At 37.6% G+C, this 27,600-nt stretch overlaps 1 protein-coding gene across 5 annotated transcripts in view; it reads left to right on the top strand.

Moving 5' to 3' along the window:
* Positions 1-26,756, top strand: part of HOOK3 (hook microtubule tethering protein 3) — a 95,521-nt gene extending 68,765 nt beyond the window's left edge. For 2 of the 5 annotated variants that reach the window (XM_071730295.1, XM_071730299.1), the window contains exons 13-24: positions 174-261; positions 836-905; positions 3,035-3,175; positions 5,413-5,500; positions 10,293-10,370; positions 11,036-11,070; positions 11,844-11,926; positions 13,851-13,951; positions 14,397-14,501; positions 14,618-14,689; positions 15,421-15,557; positions 18,790-26,756. In XM_071730295.1, the coding sequence (XP_071586396.1) occupies positions 174-261; positions 836-905; positions 3,035-3,175; positions 5,413-5,500; positions 10,293-10,370; positions 11,036-11,070; positions 11,844-11,926; positions 13,851-13,951; positions 14,397-14,501; positions 14,618-14,689; positions 15,421-15,557; positions 18,790-18,811 (1,020 nt within the window). In that variant the 3' untranslated portion in view covers positions 18,812-26,756. Of the gene's footprint in view, positions 1-173; positions 262-835; positions 906-3,034; positions 3,176-5,412; positions 5,501-10,292; positions 10,371-11,035; positions 11,071-11,843; positions 11,927-13,850; positions 13,952-14,396; positions 14,502-14,617; positions 14,690-15,420 lie in introns of all 5 variants that reach the window. The other 3 variants (XM_071730296.1, XM_071730297.1, XM_071730298.1) reach the window with 3 other exon arrangements.
* Positions 26,757-27,600: the final 844 nt, after the last annotated feature.

The raw sequence follows: 27,600 nt of genomic DNA, 5'->3' as shown, positions 1-27,600 counted from the left end.
CCAAAACAGATCTTGTGCCAAATTGTGAGAGTATATGTCTGGTGCTATAATCTCTAGAGTTACATTAAATTATTTTTCAAGTGTTGAAGTCTGTGTCTTTTGGCAATTTGTGAACAGTTAAGGATGGATTTGTAGTGCCAAGACTGATATTCATTCTCTTTCCAATTATTCAGAGGTTAAGAACAGAAAGGGATTCTCTGAAAGAAACTATTGAAGAGCTTAGATGTGTACAAGCTCAGGAAGGTCAACTCACCACAACAGGTAAAGGACTAATAAGAAGATAAATCCATCTTTTCTCAAGTTTACAGGACTCATCTGGAGACTATTGAATGCACTTTTGTTTAGCACAGAATAAATTTAAGCTCTTCTAAGATAAGTGGTGAAAAGCTGCTTCAGCTATTCACAACTTTGTAAGCATTTGAAAAGTGTTGAATATTATTTCAGTGTATCAAATTTAGTCTCCTCCTCAGTTTGATATTTTTATAGTATATTTCTGATTTCTGTGTAGCTAAATCATTTTCTTTAGAGATATACTAAGTTTTCTCATGAGTATGATGTTTTACATCTTGTGATTTATTTCCATGGGCAAGGTTGCACAGCTTTGCAATCCTTAGATAAGCAGAAAATACACCACAAAATTACCTTATCAGAATGAAGACAGAAATAACAATTATTCTCCAAAGTAAATTGTGCTTGTCTGTCTCTCTTGCTGCAGCCTGACTTCTTGTTGTTTTCCATTGTATGAAACTGTAAACTTCTAGAACACTGGTTGCTTATGATCTTTTAAATAAAGTCATTGGTCTGTTCACTAAATTTTTATATTTTCCTAACCCAGGATTGATGCCTCTAGAAAGCCAAGAACCTTCGGACAGTTTAGCAGCAGAAATTGTTACTCCAGAAATAAAGTAAGCTAATGTGTTCTTTATTTTACTAACCTTATTAATCCCATAGATTGTTAGTTACTTTCCAGTATAAGAAAGTTTCTGCAATTAATGTTTGTTTTTTTTCTCTCCTTTTGGATTTCTGCACATCTAGAGCTGTTATGCTTACAACAGAATTCAGTTGATGTCTTGTGTTTTTATAGTGTGCCAAAAAATACCCTTTATCCTCATATTGTGTCTTTTCCTGCAGAGAGTTCATATAACTGCAGCTTATATGTGCATTAACAGATAATTTTTGTTATGAGAAAGTGTTGTTGTCCAAGGAAAAAAATACAAAAAATGTGAAAAATATGTTCTAAAATTACTAAATTTGTCAAAGGAAGCATAGGTTACAAGTTCCATTTTGTGTCATGGCATGTATTTACACTCTATTAAAAGAATAGCAGTGGCAGATCTGAAAATTGTTGTCTCTTAAAGTGTTGAGGGCTGTGTTTAGCTTTGCAAGTATGATAAAAGAATTTAATATAGTCACATCTCAGAAATCTGTTAGCTGTTTGGTAGTCTTTTATCTCTACTGATCAGTAGTGAAATGATTCATTTTTAGAACACTAGTAATAGAAAAGTTTTGGTTTTCTTCAAGCCATGCTGCTGCACCTTATTACAAGAGCAAACAGGGAAGGACTTGCAGGTGATGTGCTAGCTGGAGGCTGTCTTGGGCATAGAGATCATGAAATGGTAGAGTTTTCCACTCTTGGAGAAGGAAGGAGGAGGGTTAGCAGAACTGCCACCTTGGACTTTTGGAGGGCAGTTTCTGGCCTGCTTAGGGGCCTGGTTGACAGAGTTCCTTGGCAGGCAATGCTGAAGGGCAAAGGAGTCCAGGAAGGCTGGATGTTCTTTAAGAAGGAAATCTTAAAGGTGCAGGAGCAGACCATCCCTATCTGTGGAAAGACAAGCCAGTGAGGAAGGAGATCATTCCAATAGTACAGAGAGCTTTGGCTGAAACTCCAAAAAAAAAAAGATAGTTTATGATAGCCTTTGGAAAACAGGGCAGACAATTCAGGAGGACTGCAAAGATGCCATGAGGGTATTTGTAGGGAAACAATTAGAAGTGCCGAGGTCTGCCCAGGGTAGTGGTTGAGTACCCTGAAGGTAAATAAAAGATGCATAGACCATAAAACCATGTGGGGACATGTATTAGTGGTGGGCATCATGGTGTCCATGTCATAGAATCATAGAATGGTTTGTGTTGGAAGGGACTTTAAATATCACCCAGTTACAACCCTCCTGCATGGGCAGGAACACCTCTCACTAGACCAGATTTGTCAATGTCCCGTCCAGTCTGTTCTTCAACAGTTCCAGAGAGGAGCATCCACAGTTTCCCTAGGCATCCTGTTCCAGTGTCTCACCACCTTTATGCGTGTTTAACCTAAATCTACCCCTCTTACAGTTTAAAACCTTCTGCCCTTGTCATTACATGCTCTTGTAAAAAGTCCCTCCCCAGCTTTTGTGTAGCTCCTTCAGGTACTGCAAGGCCACTATAAGGCCCCCCTGGAGCCTTCTCTTCTCCAGGCTGAAGAGCAACCCCAACTGTCTCAGCTTGTGTTCATAGGAGAGGTGCTCCAGCCCTCTGATCATCTTCATGGCCTTCCTCTAGACTCAGTTCAAGAGCTCCATGGTCTTATTTTGCTGGGTGCTCCAGAACTTGACACAGTTATCCTACTCTTCCTCCTAATCTAACTTCTGTTAGCTGGACTCATTGTTTTAAGGGTCTTTTGCAATCTAAGTGATTCTATGAACAGGCCATCAGGGTAGAAGTGTTTTGCCTGAGTTCATACAGCAGTTGAGAGACAGCTGAAATCACAACCTCCCTTAAAACTTGCTACTAAGCTTTGTGTCCTCCACAATCTGCCTATAAGTCTGTCCAGCTGTACTCTGAGATCCAATAGGGTTACTCAGGCAATTTCCCTGTGTTGTGCTTTTTTACAATCACAATTGTAATTAGCTATGTATTTGGAGATTTGAAAACGTGATTGCTGTCTCCCTTAAATAGGTAATGATGATCTTTATGTTATATTTAACACCTCTTGTTGTAAGGTGCTTTCTGATCCATAGCAATTGGTGTTTTTTCTACAAACTGTATTTTGTGTGTCTAGAGAGAAACTCATTCGCCTTCAGCATGAGAACAAGATGTTAAAGTTGAACCAAGAAGGTTCTGACAATGAAAAGATTGCCTTGTTGCAGAGCCTTCTTGATGATGCAAACTTACGGAAGAATGAATTGGAGACAGAAAACAGGTGAGAAGTTCTGTCCTCTGTTTCAGTTGACTTTTATAACAATGCCATATACTTTTGACTGTGCTCTGTCCAATATTGTCTTCCCATGTACAAGAAACTACTAGTTGGGACGAGGCCAGTGAAAGGTCACAAGAATGTGATTACAGCAGAGCAGCATATAAGGAGAGTCTGAGTGGTAGAGATTATGTAGCCTGAAAAAGAGAAAGCACAGGTTGGATCTTTCCAGTGATTTTAAACATCTGATGGGATTGCCCAAAGGAGATGGAGCTAGATGCTTCTCAGTGATGCCCTGGATCATGGTGACAGGCAGTGCACAGAAATTAAAACACATTAGATTTAATCAAAATATAAAACCATAAGAACATATTTTGTTTGTTTGTTTGTTCTGGTTTTTCATATGTTTTGTTTACTGGGAGTGCTGCTTAACACTGGAATACATTGCACAGAGATGTTGTCTCCATCCCGGGAGTTATGTAAAACTTAACAGGACATATTCCTGGGCAACCTGCTCTAGCTGACCCTCCTAGATCCTTGGACCAGACAGCATGCATTTGAGGTAGTTGGCTGATACTGTAGCCAGGCTACTTTCTATCCAGTCTTTGAATCCAATCTTTCCTGATCTTCCTTTTTGATTGGAAAAGGTTCCTGAAGCCTGGGAAACTGTAAATACTGCACTAACCTTCAAGAAGGGCAAGATAGATTCCAGAGAAGTGTGAAGAGTGGTCAGCCACCGCTCATTTTCTGGGAATTTCACAAAGCAAGTCCACCTGGAATCTGTTTTCCAGACACAGGTTGAATAAGAAAGTAATTCTGGAAGGCCTATGTGAATTTATACAGGACAAATCATACCTAAATCATCCATCTGTCTTGATGATGACTGCCTGTATGAAGAAGGGTAAAACAGTGGACCTTACTTACCATAGCTTTAGCAAAGCCTTTGACACAGTCTCCCATAGTATCCTTATGTTCAAAATGGTTAGATGCAGACTGAATGAGTAGACAGGAAAGTGGGTGGAAAATTGGTTGGAAAGCTGGAGGCTAAAGCATTATCATCAGTAGTACAACCTCCCAACTGGCAACCATCTCCTCAGGCATCAACAACAGGACCAAGCAGGACTAGTGCTTGTCATCACCTTTATTAACAGCTAATAGGAAGGGCTATATTCTCAGCCAGTTTGAGGGTGCTACCCTGTTGGGAGGAATGGTATGCTGAAAAGGGGACCTGTAACTCAAGAGTAGCTCAGCAGCCCAGAGAAATAAGCTAATGGGAGCCCTGTCCTGGGAGGAGCCTGGCAATGCTGGCTGGGACCAGTAGGCTGTAAAATTTCTAGGGTCCTAGTGGGTAGCAAAGGGGGAACTGTCAGCTAGTGACCTTGCAGCTTATTGTGACCTTGGCTGTCCCCACCAGAGTGCAGTCAGTCAGTCTAGGAAAATGGTATTTCACCTCTCATCAGTATTTATGACTGCACTTCTGGATGCAGCTTATAATTTTGGATTCCCCAATACAAGAAAGACATGGGATGTACCAGAGTACAGCAGAATACTGCTGAGGTGAAGGAGTATGTGATATGTTGGAGAAGACTGAGAACTGGATTTGTTCAGGCCAAAGAAAAAGGTAGCATAGAGGAGATAATGCTGTGTTCTACATCTGCCTGATGGGGAGGTGTCAAGAAGACAGAGCCAGGCTCTTCTCAGACATTGACAGCGGAAGGACAAAAGGCAATAGGCACTGGATGAAGTATGGGGGAACTGTGACTAAATACAAAGGAAAAAGCATTTCTAGGAGGAATTTCTGAGATGTGGAAGAGAGGCCCAAAAAGATTGTCAGACCTTCACCCTTAGAGGTGTCCAAATCTCAACTGGATGTGGTTCCCAGTGGTCTGTTGTAAGTGTACCTGCTTAAAGGAGGTGATTTAGACAGTCTCTGAAGTTACCGTCCAAGCTACAGGTAGAAACATGTGGCTCTGTAGAAGCAGTAAGGTCTAGTAGCTCTCAATCAATAAAACTGAATGTTAGATACTCTTATTTCATGTATACAGAATTTATTTTTTAAAATGTGCACATGTGTTGTAGGAGTATCAGAATGTTCTGGATGATTGATAATGTCTGGAAATACTCTACTCTTTAATTACTATTGTAAATTTTATGTGAATAAATTACAGTATGGCATCTCTTGTGTAGATGACATGAAAGTTGTTTTGTTTTTTCTGAAATTAAAAATATAATCTCTTTCCTAGACTGGTAAATCAGAGACTTCTGGAAGTGCAGTCTCAGGTTGAAGAACTACAAAAATCTTTGCAGGATCAAGGTTCAAAAGCTGAAGATGTAAGTAAAAATGTACATCAAACTTATATTAAAATAGTTATCATTTTCAAAACTTTCAACATTTTGTAAAAAAAAATATGTAAAAGAAATACACAAATTTTATGTGTTTACACATATGGTCTTATCACTAAATTGAGCTTTTCTAAGTAGGATGTAAAACATAGTAAGACATCTGTCTAGAAAAGAAAATCCTCTTACATAGTGATGGTGTCAAATATGTTTTATTTAATTAATTGTATATGTTCCAGTATGAACTTAGTGTTGAAATGATTTAATTAGAACAGAAGGTTTTTGGGGGAATTAAGGAAACATTAATCTTCATATTCATAATAAAGTATTTAAAGTTATTTTTGTTTAGTTTTCTGAATGAAAGTTCCTGCCATTCTGTAATTGTGGATGTAAATGTATTCTTGTAATGCAAGAATCCAGGCAGGCCAAAAGAAAAGAAAGTCAAGTAATTAGACCCTCAACCCAATGCAGCATTTTTGTTTCTGTATACAGCATTAACTTTATATTTAATGTAAGAATACAGAAAATGACCAAGTTAATCTAGAAAGCAACTTTCAGTCTTACACTTAAAAATTGTTTGTGATCTCCTGTGTTTGAGAGAAGAAACTCTAGAACTTTCTTGAAAGCAGTGATTTGCAGGACTGTACATGCATGCTGTATGCTTGCAATCTAGTGTATTGTGTTGCTAATTGGCAACAAATTGTAATGTGGTGCTTTCTGGTTTTGTGGATATAACTAACATATAAAACAGTGGAAGTTTTTGCTAGCTGCTTATTTTCATTTATGTTTTGTTTAATTTAGCTTATCTTTTTAACTTGCAGAATAAAGTGTATGAAAGTAAAACACTTATTTGGGTTCAGATAAGATTGTTTTCCTAAATAACTTTGTGTTTTAGAATGCATTTTAAAGTAGGCCCATGCAGTCACATGATTCTGATACACTCTTTCTTTTCTTGGTTATTAGCTGAAATCAGATTTTTCAGGGCAAATGGGAGCATGAAAAAAAACTATTCTCAGACACTAAATACTATAAATGATCCCTGTCTAACTGAATTCAGCTTTATTTACCCCAATTTAAATTGTGTGTGTTTTTGAGGCTTTGGTTTGAACAGTAATTTACAACATTTCTGCAGCTCAATTACATGGCTGGTTGCAGTTTATGTAGGCATGGTTTTGTTAGCACCAAAACACCACCATCACAACACCAGGTACAACCAGCTATCTGTACTAGGCAGCCTTTCTTAAAGCAGTGTTGCCAAGTCCATGTTGCTGCACTCCTTGATTCTGTGTAGGGAGGACCGTGGCAGTGGTGATTTGTAGGTACTAATCCCATGGCTGATGTTGCTGAGTTCAGTGTGTAGGATTTCATTGCTCTTAAGGAAGCAAAAGAGAGTATATATTTAGAATTATGGAGGCTATAAGAACCTCTGACGCTATGGACTGTCATCCAGCCTCCCACACAAAGTAGGGCAAAGTTAAATCCTTACAAAAATAGTGGTTCTTCAGAAGCATGAGAAAAAGGATATGGAGAGACACGGCATACAGTTCACTGAGGCATATTTTTCAGCACGGTTCTGGTTTTCACTGCTTTTCTGCAACAGTGCATTAAAATCCATATTTTTATATACTTATGCTATAAATATGCAAATATGTTCAATACCTAAAACTGAAAATGCTGTTTGTATTCAGTCCAGAAATGTATGACAAGGGCTTGGATTGTTATTTTGGATTTTTTTAGTTTTGGTTTGGTTTTCTTGTTTTGTTTTGGGTTTTGGGGTTTTTGTTTGTTTGGGTGGTTGGTTTTTTTTTTTTTTGGTTTTGGCTTTTTTTGGGGGGTGCTTTGGTGGTGGCATTTTTTTTGTGTTTTGTTTTTTGTTTGTTTTTGTTTGGGTGGTCAGTTTGTGGGGTTTTTGTAGTTTTGTTTGGTTTCAAAGACAAAATAACTTTTAGGCTTACTGAAAAACTAGTAAAATCACTACTCTAACTTAGGCAAGTATCATTGCAAAGGTGCATACTGATTACTGAAATCCTTATTGGGAATCATTTTTGATTTTGTATTGAAGTGCAGTGGAAGGTGGATGCTAGGAACAGAGAAGTGCCATTTGGCCTGCAATGGGTACTGACACATCCTATTGGGATGCATCATTAGTCCATCCTGGCTGTTGCCTTGCTAGCTGGGCAAAGGCCTCCTTACCCTACTCTCCCATACCACAAAATCAACTCACATATATGCCTACTATGGTCAGAATAGCAAGTTTGATTTGTTGTCTTTCAGAATGCAGTGTTCATGTGTAGGGCTGCTCAACAGGTACCTTGAACAGTTTCCCCTTCATCATTTGCATGCCTTATTATAACTCTGTTTTGTCACCTTCATTCTCCCTTTCTCTACCATAATCACTTCCTGTATAAACAACGTGCCTTTAGTCAGTGTTGCTCCATGGGTCCTAGTCTTGCTAAATCCCTCTCAAATCTGGTGGTTTTCTTACTCTTAGGAATGCAATCCTGGCCTTATGTGCTATTGCTGATACAGTTGCAAAGTCCTTCTGAGTCGGCACCTCCCTAAAAGGTCCTGAAACTCTGTTACCTGTTCGGTTACCTGTGAAGTTTGGCCACTTTCCTTGTTTGGTCAAACACTGGCACAGGTTGCCCGAAGAGGTGGTGGATTTCCCATCTCTGGAAATGGTCAGGTTGGACAGGGCTCTCAGCAGCCTGATCTGGTTGAGGATGCTTCTGCTTATTGCAAGGGTATGTTGGAGTAGATGACCTTTAAAGATCCCTTCCAACCTAAACTATGCAAGGATTCTGTAATTACACTTGACATCTGGGGAACCTGAATGTCCCTCATGGTGCTTTTTGTAACTTTCGTCATCTCACAGTGTTACCAGTCTTACAAAGCAATTTTCTCAGGCAATGTGTCATAGTTTCCCTTAGAGCTGCTAAGTTAACTTAAGTGCAAATTAGAGCCTAGCCATCTACCTGCATCCTTGACAAGCAGAACAAAACTAAACTTTTTCCTCATAAAGGGGCAGACATGTTCCTTTGACTAGTTTTAGCTTGAAAAAAATTTCCAGCAAAGATGCCTTTTTTTTGTGTAGTGGGTTTTTTTTTTTTGGTGTAAAAAATTACAGCAGTTAAATACTGGGGAGGATACTTTTTTCTACAGACACACCATAATAAGTATATTTTTTTCCTGTTGTTTTGTAAGTGGAACTTGTTGGCAGTGGGGGAAAAACAAACAGGCAAGCATGCCTTTGCTAATATTTACAGTTTTGGTATAGAATATTCTTCTATAATAAACAGATAAAATGCATGAATTAAGTTAAATGTTAAACTTCCTCAAAATTAGATAAAGCTTTTTTGGTTTTATTGAGATTTTCTTCAAGAAGCTGGTCTTCCTATGAGAGAACAAAAATAATAGTTATTAACTGTTAGAGCAGAAAATTTGGATATGTGGTTTTGAAGCTGACTGAGACTTCAAAAATAAATAAATTAATGTTTGCCCATTTTTAGAATAACTTACTTAAATTATTCTGCTTTACCACAAGTGCATATGGGATTTTTGAGTGACTAAAATTTCACACTTTTACCTTTTATTCTTTTTCCTAATCTTGTCTCTTGGGTAAATTACTCTGGGTAAACTCAGTCCTGCTTCTTTTAATTGTGTGTGTTATTTATCACTGTTAATTTCTTGCTTGTGAGAATGTTTGCTCCATCTATATGGGAGAGGGGTTCCTCTAACAACAATTCTGGTCCTATGCAGATAATATATATGAAAATATACCAGTAGAATCACTGTTGGCAAATAGTTGTGTCTGTTCCAAGCTAAACCCAATTGCAGTACAAGGACTGCAAAAGAAAAGCTGAGTGCAGCTTTTGTTTTTACTTTAAGAAAATGGGCACTGCTATCAGCTCTTCCCTTTGTTGTTGAAACCAAGAAGTAGTCCCCTAAATGATCAGACATAAGTGATAGTGCCAGTCCAAATGCTTACTGACCAAGGAAAATAAATGCAAACACTTTTTGCTACAGAAAAGGTGGTATTGCTGCAGTTGTCCAGAGGGCTGGAAAAGAAAAAAGCAAAATGGTCAGAACCTGCAGGTGCTTAACAATTTTCTGACTCTGAAGTCATCAGAGTCATGCTGGGTGGTTACATGCCTCCCACCCCCAGAAAATCTAACACTGAAATAATGAAAAAGCATGACTCAGGAATGTAATAAAACCCAATATTTTGAAGTAGTTACACTGTAACAAAGCTGAAAGCTTGTTCTGGATGAACACAGTAATTCTCTTTATTGTCCAGGTGTCAGAAAAAGCATTAGAGTAATTTTGTCAATTTTATCTTTCATTTTGATGATGTTCTGTCACATGGTACATCTCCCATGTGATCGGTACTGGATAAATACAAACACATAAAGCAGTTTCTGATTTAAATATTGTGCTTCTATCTTGAATTTGATCAATGTGGCATTAACACAAGTCAGAATCACTCCACAAAAGCACATGCATTTCTAAATTTCGGTTGTAGCCCAGTAAGCTGCATATTATTTCTCCCGTTTTGCTACTTGAATGATTTTTGTTTTAAAATTACTTTTAAAAGAGCAGTTGCTCTCCTTTGACATTCTGGTTTAAATATGATGATTTACAAATATGCTTCTTTTTCAGTTTTCAGTTACATGTTTTAGAAAATGTTATAGGATAAAACTACTGATAAGAATAGAGGAGAAAAATGCACATGCGTGAAAAAATGCAAAGCTTTAACTTTTTCTGTTCATGACTTTCAAAATAGTTTCTTCTGTTGGCTGCTGTTTTGCTTTATACTAATGTCATCTCTGTTTCTTGGCATGGGCTTCTGCTCAAGGCTATTGTGAGTATGGCTTTCTATTTACTTAACACTACTTTCAGTTTATAGACTTCTATGGGGTTTATTTTTTTGGAAGCATGTGAAGTGTGTTTAAAATTAAAATTTACTTTGAAGATGTTATTCAAAGAGCTTATCCAAATGTCATTTAACTAGAAAGACAAACTGTAAGTTGTATGATAATTTTCAGTAACAGAAAAGGGTAAAATTTCTGCTATACTAGAGTCAGAAATGCTCTATTCCCTCTAGATTCTATGGGGACAGGAATTTACTTCAACTGGTTAGCTACATATCTTCATGCAAATCACTTAGCCCTATTGGTAGGAGCTCATCTAGCAAATTTTCTGTGCACTTCTCAGTGTCAGGTTAATTTATTAAGTCTAATTACAAAAGTACTGAAGTAATTTAAACAAGTCCCGTAGAACTTCGTGGTTTATGGATCCTGCTGTTACTGAACTAGTTCCTGGGATAATATTTTTAAAGCTATAAGTTCAGGAAAGCTCCATTTCAGAGAATGCACACAGCTGTGGAGGAAAGGATTGCTACCACAAAGGATAGCTTACAGTTGTGATCTAAAACTGAGTAAAAAAATAAGATTTTGGTTAACATATCGTATTTATGTTTTGAAATTATTTTAAAGCTCCACAGTAACATTTAGCTTTCTATTCTAGTCTGTTCTTCTGAAGAAGAAACTTGAAGAACATCTGTAAGTATTTTGCCTATTTTGTTTGCCATTTGAAACAGCCTGTTTTCCATATGTTGTGGAAGGCAGTCATTAATCATGCATCTGGAAAACATACAAATAAGATAAATTATATAACACAGGGGAATATGTTTGGGAATATGCTATTCAGGTACTGTCATTATCTCAGAAAACCTTTGTAAAATCTGTAAGAGCAATGAAGGAACCATCATTTTGTAGTGGTTAGAAAATCTTGCTTAACTCTGTGTAACTTTACTTTAGAGGAATCAGTAATTTTGTTCTGAGAAAAGCATACTAATGTATACAAAATTGATTTGTTTACTTTTACTATACATTATGGTGTAAAAGGTAACATTTTAGCAAGTGTTATTTTGTTCTGCTATTTCTGCATCTCTTCCCTAAAACGCAAGGAGCTGTTTGCTTTTTGATTGACTTGAGGAAAAAAATATAGTTCTGTTGCCTTTGGGTTTTGCCATTCTTTCCCAACATAATCTCAATTACCAGTATTCATTTAGGCACTGTAAATTCTGAAGTTTGTAATTGCTCATAATGAGGCTCTTTGTTGTTATGGCTCTTCATACACCATAATGTTTTTCAGGTAATTGAACAAATATTTCCACAGTGATGTTGTCATTTGACCCTATGCCCTACAACAAATATCAGTTGTGTTGACAGGAATACATTACTATCTGAGGATTTTTTTGTATTGCTGAATGTTCATTGAGGCACAATTATAATGTTGAGAAAACAATATGTGCTTTTGTGGTTTATAACAGTGAGAAGCTCCATGAAGCTAACAATGAACTACAGAAGAAACGAGCTATTATTGAGGATTTGGAACCAAGATGCAATAACAGTTGTGAGTTACCTTTGTGGTCCATTTCTTTGTTAAGTATTTCATGGGCAAGGTCTTTAATTGCAATACTTATAGGAGATGTGAGATAAACAAGATGTGTCATTCAAACGGTAGAGATATATATATTAATTTGTCTGGAAGTTATGATGACCAAAAAGATGCTTCTAACACTTGAAATTTAGCAGATCCCATTTAAGAGATCACTTCAGTAAGAGCTGACAATGGCTATATAAATAGCAAGGTACTGTCATACCTGTCATCGAACCTCAGCTCACAACTGTTATGTCTCTTAAGACTCTAATTTAGGAGATCCTTGCTGCTATTGCCAGTGTTATTTTTACTCTCAATATATATTTCTTCAGTGTTTCTTCAGAACTGTGTTGTAATTGGAAAAAAAAAATTCAGACGCTGGACAAAGAGAATCTAAAATATATGTTGTATTGCTGAGGTGGTATCCAGAACCCAACATCCAGTTCTTTTTTAGCACATCAATGCTACTTTTTTCCAATTTTGAAGGAAGTAGATGGATTTTTCTTCTCAAGCCTACTTATTATAGAACAAGGCAGAAGATCACAAGCAGTGGCAACTTTTCTGGTTTGTGCCAAATAATTTTATTCGTAAAGAGACTGAGGAAGACATAGGTCAGTTCAGTAGTTGTTACTTATGTTCAGTATCCAAAGAGAATCTTCATTTATGTTGAACTCAAACTGCAGAATATATTATAAATTCTGCATCTTAGGAAATGGTAGAACACTTGGAAATGAGGGTTCAGGGTCTTCATTTGTAGCTAATAAACACATAATCCTGTCGTACTTGGTCAGCTTCAGTGTGAGTTTTATAGCAGTCTCCTGACTCACTATCTTCTGAACATTAGTGTGTATTGAGGCTTCTGTAGTTAGTTTCCTGAAGTTACAAGTTGCCTTTTAAGGTCTCAAGGTCTGAACTTCTGTCTTGGTAAAACAAAAATAGTTCTACCTTCTTCCTTTCTTTCCACACTCCGGAAATGTGCGTCAGTTATTTTTTCAGATCCCTTTAATCACCCCAGATATGGCCAAATTGCTTGTAGAATACCATGGCACATCTTGAAAAATGGATTCTTGTAGTCTTTGATCCCATCTGCTATTGGTTCTCTTACTGAGAAATTAAGATCTTACTTGTTCCTGCTACCAGCTTAGTGTTTACCAAGTGCTTAGAGAGAAAACTGTAGGACAGACATAACAGAACATTCCAAAGTGATGCTGCAAAACAGATGGATTGAGAGTTGCTGATTATCTAACATTGTCTGAGAATAAGACATCAGTGAGATATCCTGTCGGGCACTGGATGATGCATTGATTAATTTTTTTCCTGCCATCTAAGACAATGTACAGAAGATGTCTAAGCAATAGCGGCTTGTTCTTGCATCAGTACAGGAGAAGTCTGTGAATTGCTGCTTAAGAAAATGTGGTGGAAAAGTTAAATTTAACGTATTCATGTCAAAAGTCTTATAAGTTGTACTCAGTGTTACAGTTTAACAGATTAAAGCAAGAGTTGTGCCTGTCAAGAATTATTCCCCTTACATAAAATAGGAAAAACCATACTTATACCAAGATATTATAGAATCTGTAATTAATTGCCTAAATGCATTCAATAATGGGATTGATTTATCAATCAATATTTCAGTTTCTCATTACTTTTTCATAATTAAAAAAACAAACAAACAAACCAAATCTGTGTACAATAATAGCCAGCTCGTGAGACTATGTAGGGAATACACATTTTTAATATATTTCTGAGTTGTTCAGTAATTAAAACTATGATATCTGCTATATCAGGTTTGTTATGTTAGCTTGAAATAGCTTCTATCTGTGCTTTAAGTGTCTGTTGAAAACCTTGAAAATAAGCATAAATATGTTATTTTCCAATGTGTGCATCTCCTCACATAAAGCGCTCAAAATTGAAGAATTACAAGAAGCTTTACGGAAAAAGGAAGAGGAAATGAAGCAAATGGAAGAGCGATACAAGAAGTATTTGGAAAAGGCCAAAAGTGTAAGTAAATGTGTTTCACATTAATGATCCCTCTCTAACAGACTGAACCATACTACCACTCTGCAGGAATAAAAATAAAGGATTTTTATCTGTAAATACACTAGGAAGTAAAAGGGAAAGAAATCCCAGTGAATTTTTTGTTTCTTCTTACTGTTACAGTACCTTGTCCTCATGAAGTCTGCAGGAGATTGTAATGTTTTTGTGTTCATGACTGTCCTCTTTTGCTACCTGTCCATAAGCCCTTCTGAAACCCCTCTGATGCCTCTGATGTGAACTTAACAACTTTCAGTTGGGGTTTTTTGGGTGGAGATGAGTACAATCTTTACAGCCTTCCAGTACGGAAACTGCATTCTGGTCTACTGTGTGATTTTTTAGAAAGACTCATAAATCAATTAGAATGCTTTTTCAGGACTTATTTAAAAGCAAACTGTGTTTTTTCTTACAGGTCATCCGTACTTTAGATCCTAAGCAGAACCAGGGTGCAGCTCCTGAGATTCAGGCTCTGAAAAATCAGTTGCAGGAGCGGGACAGAATGTTTCATTCATTGGAGGTAGTAATCTTTATGTTTCCTGGTAGATGGGTATTTCCTCATTTTTTTCAGGTATAGGCAGATAATTTTACTATAGTTTGTTTCTGAATATATTCTCTTTTGATGTTTTTTTATAGAAAGAATATGAGAAAACAAAAAGTCAAAGAGAAATGGAGGAGAAATTTCTTGTTAGTGCCTGGTACAATATGGTAAGAATCTCCTAAACTTGTTATTAAAAGTAAAACAAACAAATAAAAATAAATAAATAAAGAAAGAAAAAAGCTATTACTATTAGTGGTTGCTAGGTTATTTGCAGCAGTACTAATTAATTTGCTGAAGCTTTTTTGTTTGAAAAGCGTTTTCTAACACATAGACAGAAAAAAATGCTTTTCAATAATTTTAAGCTATTGCTGTTTCAGGAGTATGTTCCTGTGATAGCCTTGGAGTGAATTAAAAAGAACCTGTTTGTTATTTTCAAGTTTTAAAACCAGAAAGGGCACTTTTTAGAGGAAAGGATACGTCAGATTACTATTTCATAATCCAGCCCTTCCATTTCACTGACATAGTGTTCGGTTTTACTTTCTTTGATTCTCCACTGTCCAATCTTCCAGTTTTTTCTAATGAGAAGCAATATAAAAATAAAGGAAATAAAGAAAGAAAAGCACAAGAAAAGCAATACAGCTTACTTGCTGCAGTAAGTACTCTGAAAAACAACCCCTTTAACTTGGGTGCATATTTAGACCCATGCAAAGGGTGAGAACAGGGGACAGGTCCTCACCTGAATTCTTGAAACCATAAGGAAGTGATCTATCCTTGAAAAAAAACATGCCTCATGTTTGAAATTCAATTAGCTTAGTCAGTTTTGGTGAAGGAAATAATAAACAAAATATGAGTACAGTTATTCATTGTTATGTGTTGACATATTTCTTTCTGTTCATAGGGGATGACTCTGCATAAAAAAGCAGCAGAAGACAGACTGGCTAGTACAGGCTCAGGACAGTCCTTCCTGGCTAGACAAAGGCAAGCCACAAGCACGAGGAGATCTTATCCTGGTCATGTCCAGCCAGCAACAGCAAGGTAGAGAAGCCTTGCCCTTAAAAAGAATACTGCCCTGTGATCCAGGCCACTTCTGTTCAAGTGACAACATTCAAGGAAAATCAACCAGCATCCTTTCTCTTTCTCCCTTGTTATTGCTATTATTTCACAGTCCAGGAAAGGGTTTTATTACATTTTATCATTGTTCTGTAGTGACCTTTGCTTATATTTCTTAGTCTCTCTCTCTCTCTGAATTTTTTCAAATGTGCCAAAGTTTTGGAAACATCTAGAGGGGTGCTGTATAAGTGTCTTATTTGTATAGAGCCTCATCTTTTGCAAAAAGCCTCATGTGGGCTCTGTAACAATGTAGATTTCCTGTTACAGTTGATAATCTTTGTGCCTACAAGAGTTGTTACACTTTCTAAGACTTTGTTCCAAGGGAATTGGGCTTCTTACTTCATGTGCTAATCTATTATTTCAAAAAAATGCTGAAAACACATTACAAAAATGCAAAAATAGTATATGACATTATTAACATTATTAAAGTATATTAACATTATTGTTAAATTTACATGCTACTAAAAAACATACCTATGGCAAAAATAATTATTTTTTTTATCTCCTACATGCAAAGCTTGCTTTTGTTCTTGGCATTTAATAGGGAAGCTGGATGCCTGGGGGTTTTTTTAGGTTTTTCTCTATCTGCTGGTATTACCTCTTTTGCTGCCAGAGCTGCCTATTTTCAAAGGGTTAGTTCCACTCTTCCTGGTCAAGTGTATGCTTAATATGAAAAGATTGAGGAATATTTAGAATGCTCTAATATGATACTGCATCATCCATTTAGAAAGGACATTTGTTTTGAAATTTTAATTATGGATGAACAGTACCTAATGGATCAAGGTCCCAATTAATATTGTTGATGTATTCTGGTTGTCATTCCTGACTAAAATAATTGCTTTTAAAGTATTGATTCAGGGTATAATTGTATCAGATGCCTTACTAATGGTACCAGTGCCTTCAGGTGAGTTTGTTGCTGACTTTGTTAGAAATTGGCTGTGGTTTGTTTTACAGACTTTTTAGTGTATAGGTGGTTGGAGTGTCACTTGATGGATTTGGCTGTAGGTCACTCATTGTAGTACCTTCTTGTTGACCGGTGAGGTGCCTGTTAGCATCTACTTTAAATTTAGGTTCTGTTCCTACAAAGTTCTGCTTTTTTCCCTGACTACTTCTATTGTTCTTTTTATGATTTTTGTCAAAGAATTGATGGACATGAAAGACCTGAGTGTATGTACCTATACATACATCTTGTAGTGACTTATTTAGAGACTGTTTGGGCCCTAATGTACATGCAGCCTCTTGTATAAATTCATTCCTTTACCTTATTTTAATGCCCTCCCAAGTGAAAACATTTTTTCATAAATCTCATTAGAAAACAATATAGTAGCATTCATTAATCATTTGAATGTCCGTATGTTAGTTCACAGCTTGGGTGGAATGAGCAAAGGATAATTAAAATAAGCATACCTAGATTAAAGAGTAAGGAGCAGGGGAATGATACCTTGAAGTACTGCTTTATCCTCAAGCACATTGTGTGTTTTATTCTAGGCTAAGAAATGTATTCAGTATGATTCTAGAAATATTTATCAGTTCTTACTTTCCCCTCCAGTAATAGTAAAACTGATGCTGAGCTCTATTAACTGTATATAGGTTTGTCTTTTATTAATCACATTTGGAAAAAAATGAATTTTAAAAAATCTCTTACTTATTCAGTGTATGACATGTCTTTGCTATGCTTGCAAGATAAAACAGAAAAAGTATCTTCCTGTGTGCAGAAAGGTAACAACATAAAGGAAGTCCAGGACAAATTTTGTAGCTCTGTGAGGTGACACTCGTTTTGCTGTCTCTTACTGAAATACTGAATACTAAAGAGACAACAAGCATCTGACCACAGTTTGTGTGGGATAGCTTTTACTGATCTTACTGATATAATCTGAAGAACTCTTTACCACATGCCATGTGTGAGCAGGAGCAAATCACTCCTCTGAGGGAATTTGATGTTCTTGTTTGGAATTACAGTGCTTTATATCACCTAGAGAAAGAACCTAAGAATACCTTAAGCTCCATTTTTGTTTTAATCTGTCTGGCTGTGGCTGTTACCAAATTGACAAAACCCTTTGTGAAAGAAAGGAATACTAGGACCTTAGCGTGAAGTTTAATCTCTTAATTTTGTCTAATAATTTAATTTCCTGTTACTATTAATTAGGTACAGGTCAAGTAACTTGAACACAAACTGCACACAAGAAGAAAACCTACAGTTTTGCTTCAACTGTTTTAACATTTGCTTTTTCATTTTTCCTCTGAAGTTTTGATGACAGGCAAATGCCTATGGCCATTAGGAGTTGAAGACATTCTGATAGAAGCCTCATTTTTAGCTTTTACTCTCCTGTCTCTTACTAATTCTTTCGCTTCTTGCTGCTTGTTGACTTTGTTGATCTTCTGCTTTGTGGTCCTGGTTGGCCTTTTCCCTTAAAGTAAGACAGTGCAGTTCTTTTTGTATTTTCTTTCAAGAACATATAGCATCATGTAGCATCAAAGAGCAAAACAAGACAAATACTGAATTTGTACTTCACTGTTTGAGTATTTGCTAGGCAAGAGAGAACAAGCGTTTCATCTTTAGAGACAATTTTAAGAATTAGCGAATTTGTAGAAATTCTGGTATTGTAGAATTTCTGGATTTCTATTGAATATAAAGATATTTAAATGTACTGCAATGTTCTCAGTTGCTGTCTAGTTCCAGTAGGTCATTTGTTCAGTCTTCTAATGGCAATCATCAGGACTTTAATTCCTTGTTTTTCAGTGCTTTACTTCCATTATTTGAAGCACATGTCAATTCTTAATCTTTTATCATGGATGAATGCAGATAGTAAACATCATTAAACCTTCACTCGTCACAAGAACAGCTTCTTAATTGAAAGGTTTCAGCTTCATTATTTTCCTCGCTTGCTATGTAGCTTCAGAAGTGTAGTAAGAAAACAAGGAGTCTCAGAGTCAGAGTTCAGGAAATAAGCACCTACATAGATGAGCTACCTCATCTGTCTGTTTCTTTTAAGTAATGAAAAAATATCCGCAAAAAACGCTGTAAAACATAATTCCATCTGCATTAGATATTTCTACAAAACTTTTAGGAACACTTTTTTTCCTGAGGCAATGAAGAACTTTTACATCAAAATCATAGTGGTAATTGTTAAACCATTGTTATATTTTGTCCTGATAGGTTGCAAAAAGTTAAAGATTGAAGTGAAAGGGAAAAGATTCTCCAGGGCAGTGATAAAACAGCTGAAGAGTTCATGAGCATACATTCCTGAGCATTATGCTGAGGATCTGTCCATGGTGGTCCCTCTGAGAGATTTTAATTGCTGTCAATAAAAGGAAGTAGATAAATGGATGCCTGTTTTTATTGTTCAGAGCTGAAGCTTAGGTTCTTTTCTTAAAGCATGTATGTGCAGTCCAGTTCCTATACTCCTGTGGAGAGTTAAGTTGTTAGCATATCTAGTCAGACATTACAGAAAAGAATATTCAGGTTCTCCATTTTCTTGATAGCATCACGTAACCATTTGGTTAATAACATGTATTTCCCAAGTACTGTGAAAACTGAAGTAATCTAAAGGCTTTGTGTTCCACCCACGGTGCAAAGGAAGCACAGAGCATGCAGCTTTATACGTTGTAAAATTAAGTTAATATATGATGATTACAAGATGCTTTTCAATACACATAAGCAAATGGTAATGTTGTCCTCTTCTGATATCACTTGAGATAGCAGTAATGCTTCTGCATGATTTTGTGGCTATTTATGTAAGGAGCACCAGCAATTTTATGTTCACTGTGTATAGAAGAATTAACAGTGAATGTTCCTATTACTGCTTTGTGATGATCTTAAATATAAGTAAGTGGTATGTGCAGGCTGTCAAGAAACTTTAAAAGGATCTGGCAAGTTTGAAGTATTCAGTGTTTTGACATGTGGGAGTTTTGACTTTTGCTCTTCCTCAGTTCTCTGATATGTGAGACTACCAGTTAACAGCTTCCTGGGGGAATTTTAGTGGGTTTAATTGTCTTGATTTGTTGACATTTTCTGTAGATTTGATAATTGGGAAATATTTTTATATCCCCACTTGATTTTCTTCTAGCTAGTGCTTTGGGGGAGGACTCTCCTGAATGTGAATTTTTCATCTTCTTACAAAGCAAACAAGACAGCAACCGAATTTTACTCATTTTATAGAGATTTTTTTCTTTCCCAATATTTTGACTTTTTGCAAGGGGTGATTAATTTGAAGGTAGATGAGACAGATGTAAGTGACTATTAAGTCTTATGAGCACTATGTTTTTAAACATCTTGCTTGGGTTTTTTCCATTTGAAAAACAGTGAAGCAGAACCTGAGCTTTTGAAGCTAAGGTTTGGGGTTTTTAATTAATTCTGAAATGTAGCTGATTGAATATTGGAGGTTTTACCTATGGGAATAAAGCAGAAGCTATCAGCATCAGCCACAGCAACCTCGGACTTCTTGCATGTGGTACAATGAAACCCTGGAAATTGTGATGGTGCTGAGGACTTACCTTGCTTTGTCCTCTATTTTTCGTTTTGTGAATTCATTGAAATATTGGGACACAAAGTTAATTTTTTAAATGTATTTGCTCAATCAATTAGATAATGAATGAATGTCAATTAAGGAGCTCATGAAAAGTTGACAAATCATATGGTCCCATGGGGCACTGAAGCAACCCCTGGCAGTACAGCCAAGGCAGCTTCCCAGAAGAATTGTTCTGCTGTCAGATTTTAGTCAGTGGATCAACAGGAGCTTGTGATAATTGCTTTAATTGAAGTCCTCATCTGTTAATTGCTAGGGGATGGTTTTGCTGCTGACATTACTATTGTACCAATTCTAACCTTCACATCTAGGCCTTGCCAAGGTAATGCAGGACTGGAGCAGCTTCCTGTATTAGTTGGCTCTGGTTGCAAATCAGGAGTTTCACCTGCTGCTGTTTTCTGTGTCTATATAGTAGTTTGCAGAACTGTGTATCTTTCAGTCTCTTTTGCACTGCATATTGGCCCCAGACTGAAGGCAGGTTCTCTTTGCCAGATAAAAATTTCTTGCTGCTCTCTTGTTGCTTTGCATCTCAGAGATTGGTCTGTGCAACATGGAAAGCATTGCTAGCTGAGGGAGTTCTGAGGCAGTTAGAGAGCCTTTCCTGTCTGGTGGAGACTTTATTCATTACTTTGCACAGCAGAGGTCCTTTACTATCAGATGAAGTTAAAATATCACATTTCAGAAAGAGAATCATGGTTATTTTAATTGTTACAAAAGCAGTCGCTTGTCAGCACTCTGAAGAGCTGTTAACTAATCTAACATGGCACAAATCTGAAATACTTCAAAAGCAAGTATTTCCACAGGTATAGGGTAGTTTATTCTGCAAATAGAACTTGAATCCCTAATGATTATCCCTAACTGGAAGAAAAGAGAAAATAAACATAAAGACCAAATTTTAGCTTGTTCGAGTGCTCTTGTTATCATGGTAATAAAAATGAACAGAATTTTAAGAGAAAATCTGAAGTAGTGTAGTATTTACAGACTTATAAAATTTGTAATGAGACCATCAGACTTTTAATTTGGATTTGAATGTAACATTCAGTATTTAATTTAAATTTTGTAAAGCAGATATTACAGTTCTCAATCACCAAAGCTTACTAAAACGGAGAGCAAACCTATTTCCTGGAAGTAGTTTTGACATGGGTTTTAATTCTATTTTTTAGCAGTATCATTAGAATCTTGGAATAGGTATGAGCATGGCATTATAAGGCCACAGTTTGTAGAATTCATAGTCTACTTTGTGGTCTCTGGTTGTAAGAGTTGTAAAAATGCAATCTGATGTCAAGACAGTTCTGGAAGATGCTGTGTTGGAAGGCTCCTTTAAAAACTCTGAAGGGAATTATAACAAGAAAGATACAGAAAGAAGAGATAGATAATGAAGAACTTGTAGAAACCAGTAGGTAATGAGGTTAGGAGATCTGCAGGAAGAGAAATCTGGAGACAGATAACTTCAAAGCAGAAGTCTGGCAGAAATATTTTGGAAGAGTGTTTAGTGTTAGACCCATGAGTGAGTAGACTGCATTGCTCTGATACCTTTGGTGATTGGTTTACAAAATATTGCTTACAGACAGCAGACTTGGCTGCAGAAAGCCTGGTCCCTCTTGGGAGCAAATATAGAATGCAGAGGAGAAACATAGTTTTGCAGAGGGAGTGTGTGGCTGGATTTTAGGGGGGGGGTTTGCATGAGATCTGACTTGTGTGAGCAGTGCTCTGAATCACAAGTTCTGGTGCTGGAAAGTTCTTCCAGAGCTTGATAGATTAGTGAAAATGGGTGCCATCCTCCAGTGTGCTGGAGTTGTTCCACTCACTTCTGTGTGCTGAAAAAGCAGAAGTGGACAGTGAGAAGCTAAGGAAGATTTTAAGGAGCAGGTCACTCCTTGTAATGAAGTAGAGTTAATGAGATTTGGCACTAAATATTGAAGGGAAAGGCTTGACCAAGAAATAATCCCTCAGGCTGGCAACAAGCCTTCACTTACAGCTGGAATATTTTGGACTGGCAAGGGAAAGAGTAAGAGAGTCACTCCTGCATCATAAACCATCTTGCAGCTCTGTTGTCTTATGAAGTGTTATTGTCTTATGAAACCTCAACAGGTAGCTTTAAAATAGTAGGTTGATTAATTTTGAGTAGTTCTCTAAGCAAAAGAGATTTACAAACAGGTTTTTTTTTTTAGAAAAAGATTAGAATTGTGTCATTGTCAGATGAATTTGCTACATCCTTGAAAGAGAATGTACTGTTCTGATTTTACAAGTCTTCTCAAAAGTACTATTAACTCAAAGGGAAACCTTTGTTGTAATTTCTGCTTATGTGTAACAGGATGCTTGAAGTACTACTAAGTAATAAGTCTGAACTAAGTTTAGCCAGCTGAGATTAAAGGATGACACTATATCCATTTATTCACAATAGAATAGATACATACTTATGTAGCTTGAACTTTGAATTTTTGTATTGACTAACTGCAGTAATCTTCATTGTATTAATCTTGAACTCTAAATTTATTCACCCAAGCAGTGCCAAGCAAGCCTAGCAGACAGTGATGATTCAAAATACACTCTTGAGAATTGCTTTGAATGTGTTAACTTTTAAAATTTTTGTTCCACTTGATATTTGATTTATGTCTCTGCTTCTATTTGTTTCTCAGCTATGACTAGTATTCTGGGTTGGTGAATGAAAAGGAAAAAAAGACAGATATACAAGATGCAGGACTTGTAGCAGACAGATTTTTTGCAATAAGTCCATTAATACTATGTTTAGTTATAAATGGTCTTCCTTATCTATTGAACCTGGATTTACTGTCACAGGAACTGTTAGAATCATTTTTGACCAGTGCAATACTAGGGAGAAAGAAGTGGGGAGAGAAACAATTTTTGCATGCTTTAGTTTCAATCTGATGAAGCTATTTTGCTTTTTTGTAGAGTCACAGTGAGTGCAGTGCAAAAATGAGAACAAGCAGGTAGTGCTGTGGCAGGATATTTGTGGTACCTGGGGAAGCTGAAAGCACTGTAGCTGTGTCAGTCAGGCATTCCACCTCTCCACTTACACTGGCCAAGAAAGGTGCATCAGCAAGGGTGGACAAATATGGCAACCCTGCACTTCTCTCCCAAACTTAGATTGCCTTCCACAGCATTGTGATGCAGAACTCTTTGGCTCATACTCCGCTTATTTTAACAAGAATGTGTATAGTTTCCTTGCAATCCAAATCTTTATTTGCATGCAACGAGTAGACCTTGCCAGTGCAGTGTGGCAGTGATGCTGTGATAGCCTCAAGCACAGGATGACCCTGAATGTCTTTTAGTACATAACCACGTGCAGTATTGGATGGGCACCTTTCACTTTAAATGGCTTTGGTTTCTTACTGTTTTATTCAGAGACAGCAGGAATGCCTGAGACTTTTTCATTGCTGTGTAAACTTAGTTTCCATAGCTGTGTTAGTTGAGGATGGTACCCTGAAAGACTTTACTCAGAATTGTTTAAATTTGTCTAATTGTGTCTCAATTTAGGTATTGTTCAAGGGAGGTTTTTAGGTCTTTCCAGTTACAGGTGTGTAACCTCTCTGTTAATTTGAAAAGTTGCTCTGGAAAAAGATGTTTTGCACAACTCCTAAGTAGAGACAGCCTTACTAAACTGCTCTGAAAAATCCCTATCCTGTTCTCTGTTTTTTTTTTTTAATGGTAATATGTTATCTGCTTTTTAACTTTCTTCTTTTATTCTTTTATTTACAGTGATGTGGTTGCATGACCTGCAGCATTATTGTAACAGGGACTGTTCAGTGCATGACTTGCTTTTCTGTCCAGACTGCATAACCAAAACTTAACCTGTTCAGCACTTAAGACTCATGGCCATCTGATTTCAAAGGGGATCTACTTGCAGAGAAGCTTACCATCCCGGGGAGTGGCTTTCCCATTTCCCGCTTCCATGTACTCTTTCTCTTCACAAAAAGTCTCTTAGGAGGCTGGAAAAGGGGAAAATACAGTATTCAGAACTCAACAGGCACCATTCTGCAAACTGACAGAGCACTGTCAGCTCTCCATTTTACTTCTGCCTGTCCACTTTATTTAATTCTGATTAACAGTATTAACACACAGACTTCCTGCAACATTTTAATACACTGAACTATAAACATCTAGTCTTAATGAGTTTCTAAAAATGCTTTTTGTTACTGTTAAAATTTCAAAGCACCTGCACCCTTAAAGGATCCACTTTGATTCTTTAAATAATAAAAGTAAAACAAAGAAGGTGTTTTACCAGAATAAATGACTAATGAATTGCTGCTTGGCTATCCCATCCTCCTTAAAAAATGAGGCAAGGTTCATCTGATAATCTCCAAGCCAGGCAAACTACTGGGTGGTACTTTGTTCACAGACACTGCCTGCTTCCTTACTATGTATATACACAGTAGTTTGTGGCTGTTGTATTTTTCTCACTGCATTTTAGCTATGTCATCAGTTTCTTTCAGAAACTTTTATTTCAATCTGTGTACAATTGTTAAAACAATCCGAGGAGAGAACTTGCATGGAGATATGTATGAAAGGTGTCTACACTTCCAGTATTATGCAGTGTGTCCTTGCCAGTTTATAATTTGGGTCGTTCATCTTTTATCTGTACTACTTTTTTCTTTTCTCCTTATTGCAGTCTTAGCTATTTAATTTACAATTGCACTAGCTTGGCTGTTTCTTTATATTATGAAGTTTAGCTATAAGATTTGCCATATGTAGACAGTGTAACTCAAAATGCTTTGTACTGCCTATATTAATTTAAAAAGCTGCTTATTTAATATTCTTAAGTATCTGCACATTTGTACTACTGTATCTTTGTTTTGTATTGGACATTCAGTACTGGCAAGATTCAGAAGATGAGGGAGTACTGCTGTGTTTTATGTTAAGAGGTTTATTATATACAAGTTAGTTTGTAACCAATGAGGAAGGGGGCTTTTAAGCCACAGGACTTTCTGGAAAAGCTGAAGAGTCTGTATGATGAGTACTCTTAAAGTGGTTTGGCTTAAGTCCAATTCTAGAGAAACTCCAGTCTTGCTCACTTGGATTTTAATCCTGCAAAAATATAAATATGTATGTATGTACTCTGCTTACTGCAAGAATGGTTTTGCTTATTCAGGCAGTAGCATAACCACCAGCCCTGTTTTCCATGTTAGCATCCCCATGCTGGAGGAGTGTTGTGTCCACAGTCTCTGCAGTCACTTCTGGCCACAAAACAGAGGGCATGGCTTGTCCCGGGCAGAGCTGCACCTTGTGTGCTCAGACACCTCTATGTGTTCAGTCCTCAGGGATCCTGATACCACTTTGTTATTAGCAGCACTGTGCAGGAATGACTTGGAGAAAAAGGCAGATCCTGTCCCCACCTCTGTTTCCACAGGGGAGTCTGTGCCAGCTGGCAAGGGAAAGGGCAGCTAGGAACAGGCCCCTGCACACTGAGCAGGAGAGGGAAGGATGAGCATTAAGCTCCCAGTGGGAAATGCCTGGCAGGTTCCCTTCTGGATACTTCACCAGAGGGGGTGCTCTGGCTGACAGCAATCTGGAAAGACCTCCAGAGGGCATGCCTCTTTCCTGGCACTCTAGGGTCTGGGACAGTGAAGTCTGATGGGACCTGGAGGCAGGACTGGGGCTTTGGTGGCCACAAGTCAGGTATTCCCTCGGCAGGGGCAGCAGCACTTTCCTCAGACTGAGGCCAGCAGAAGGATTTGTGCCTTTCCAGGCCCTAGCCATGGATTCCTTGCTACGTGTCAGGGTAGCATTATTAGAAAATACCTCTGTTTAGCTGGGTATTAAAGGCAAGGTTTGTTTGTCATTTGTAAGTGCTGCTTTGGCTGTGACTACAGCCTGCCCCAAGCCAGGCTGGATGCAGGACCCCTGAAATCAGTGGCTGTGTGCAGGGTGGGAGGGGATGGCTGTGTTTCCATACACCTGCCCACAGAGGTGTCCCGAGGTGAAGCCAAGCAGTACCTCATTTCTCCAAGTGGTCTGTACAAATCAGAGACTTAAGTATCAGATATTCTTGAGCCTGAAACACTTGTATGTGTGTTTAGCTTGTCTGCATTCACTAATGCAACAGAGGGGTGTCAGGTGGAGCCAGTAACTTTCAGCAAGTGAGCTGGCTACTTTAATTAGATTAGCCTAGCATCTCTGTCATGAAGTGATTGTGTGCTCACAACTCAGAGGGGATCTCCAGCATGTCTCTGATATACTAACTTCATTTGTACTGCATAGAAAACTCTTTTACTTTCTTAGTAGCAGCTTGTTTGACAGTCTTGAATTAAGTGTTGACCAATTATCAAAGTAACTGTTTGTGAAATTGCCAGTGATATATTTTCTGTAAAGGAATGGATTCCTAGAGTGTCAAAACATTTATTTCCCATATCAGTTCATCTATGAATTGTGTAACTACCAGATTGTCATGGTAGCAGTATTAATATACATATCTGTATATAGACAAAAAAAAAAAAACCAAACCAAACAACCTAGTAATGATCATTGGAATCAAAAAGTTTAATATTTTTCCCAGTTAAATACACTAATGCTTCCAAGGTGACAAAAGAGTGTACAGTTGTTAAACAAGTTGTAAATAAACGCTTATATAAAATGTAAATGCTTGTTTTTCCTTTATTTGTTTGGTACTTGAGGTCAATGCACAGTTCAAGTTCATGGCCTGAGCCCAAAGTGCTGTCCTCCTGTGTGACATGATGGTAGCTGGTGGGGGCGTTTGCAGCCAGACAGTGATTGATCCTCAGCAGAGGGGGAATAATGTGGCTATAAAAACCTTACCTTTAAATGTACTTAAAATCAGTTACTTCTGGGAAAAAAAGTTTGGACTTTTTATGAAGCTCAGCTACACCAGGCAGGTTGGCCTCATTCTTACATCTACAACTGGCGTCCTGGAAACACATTCCTGAGGCTGTGCAAAGAAGGGTACAACAGAAACCACAACCTCCTGACCTTTGCTGGGGAGCCCCCGTCACCAGCACGAATTGCCCAGCATGGGTTGCCTCAGAGGGCTAAGGCTGGTGCAAGCGTTTCTTCAGAGGTAGCTAAAGGTGGGGCCAAAAATCACTGCTAGTGTGGACAGAAACAATTGTCCTTTCTTTCTGCTTTGTTAAGCTGCGTTGCCACTTGTGGTGGGAGGAGGAGTCAGTGTCAGACACAGGCAGATGTTGTTTATTAGCTGTGAAGAGAAAGCAACAGCCAGAAAGAGACTCCGAGCTCACAAGTGCTGAGCTGATGGGGCTGAGGAGGTGTGCGGTGCACCTGCCACAGCCTTCCAGGGCTGCTCTGTAGAAGAAATGGGGGAGAAAAACTAGGAGGGAGCCTGGTGCCATCCCAGTCCTCCTCAGCCTCCCTCCCGGAGCACTGCCGTGGGCTGCAACATTTCTGCGGCAGTCTCAGAATAGTGCTGGGGGGATGGGGTGGGACTGGGGTGAGGTCTGCAGGAGAGG

Source organism: Heliangelus exortis, chromosome Z (genome assembly GCF_036169615.1).
Source record: "Heliangelus exortis chromosome Z, bHelExo1.hap1, whole genome shotgun sequence".
Classification (NCBI taxonomy): domain Eukaryota; kingdom Metazoa; phylum Chordata; class Aves; order Apodiformes; family Trochilidae; genus Heliangelus; species Heliangelus exortis.
The sequence above is the reverse complement of the archived record's forward strand: the minus strand, read 5'-3'. Positions and strand labels throughout refer to the sequence as shown.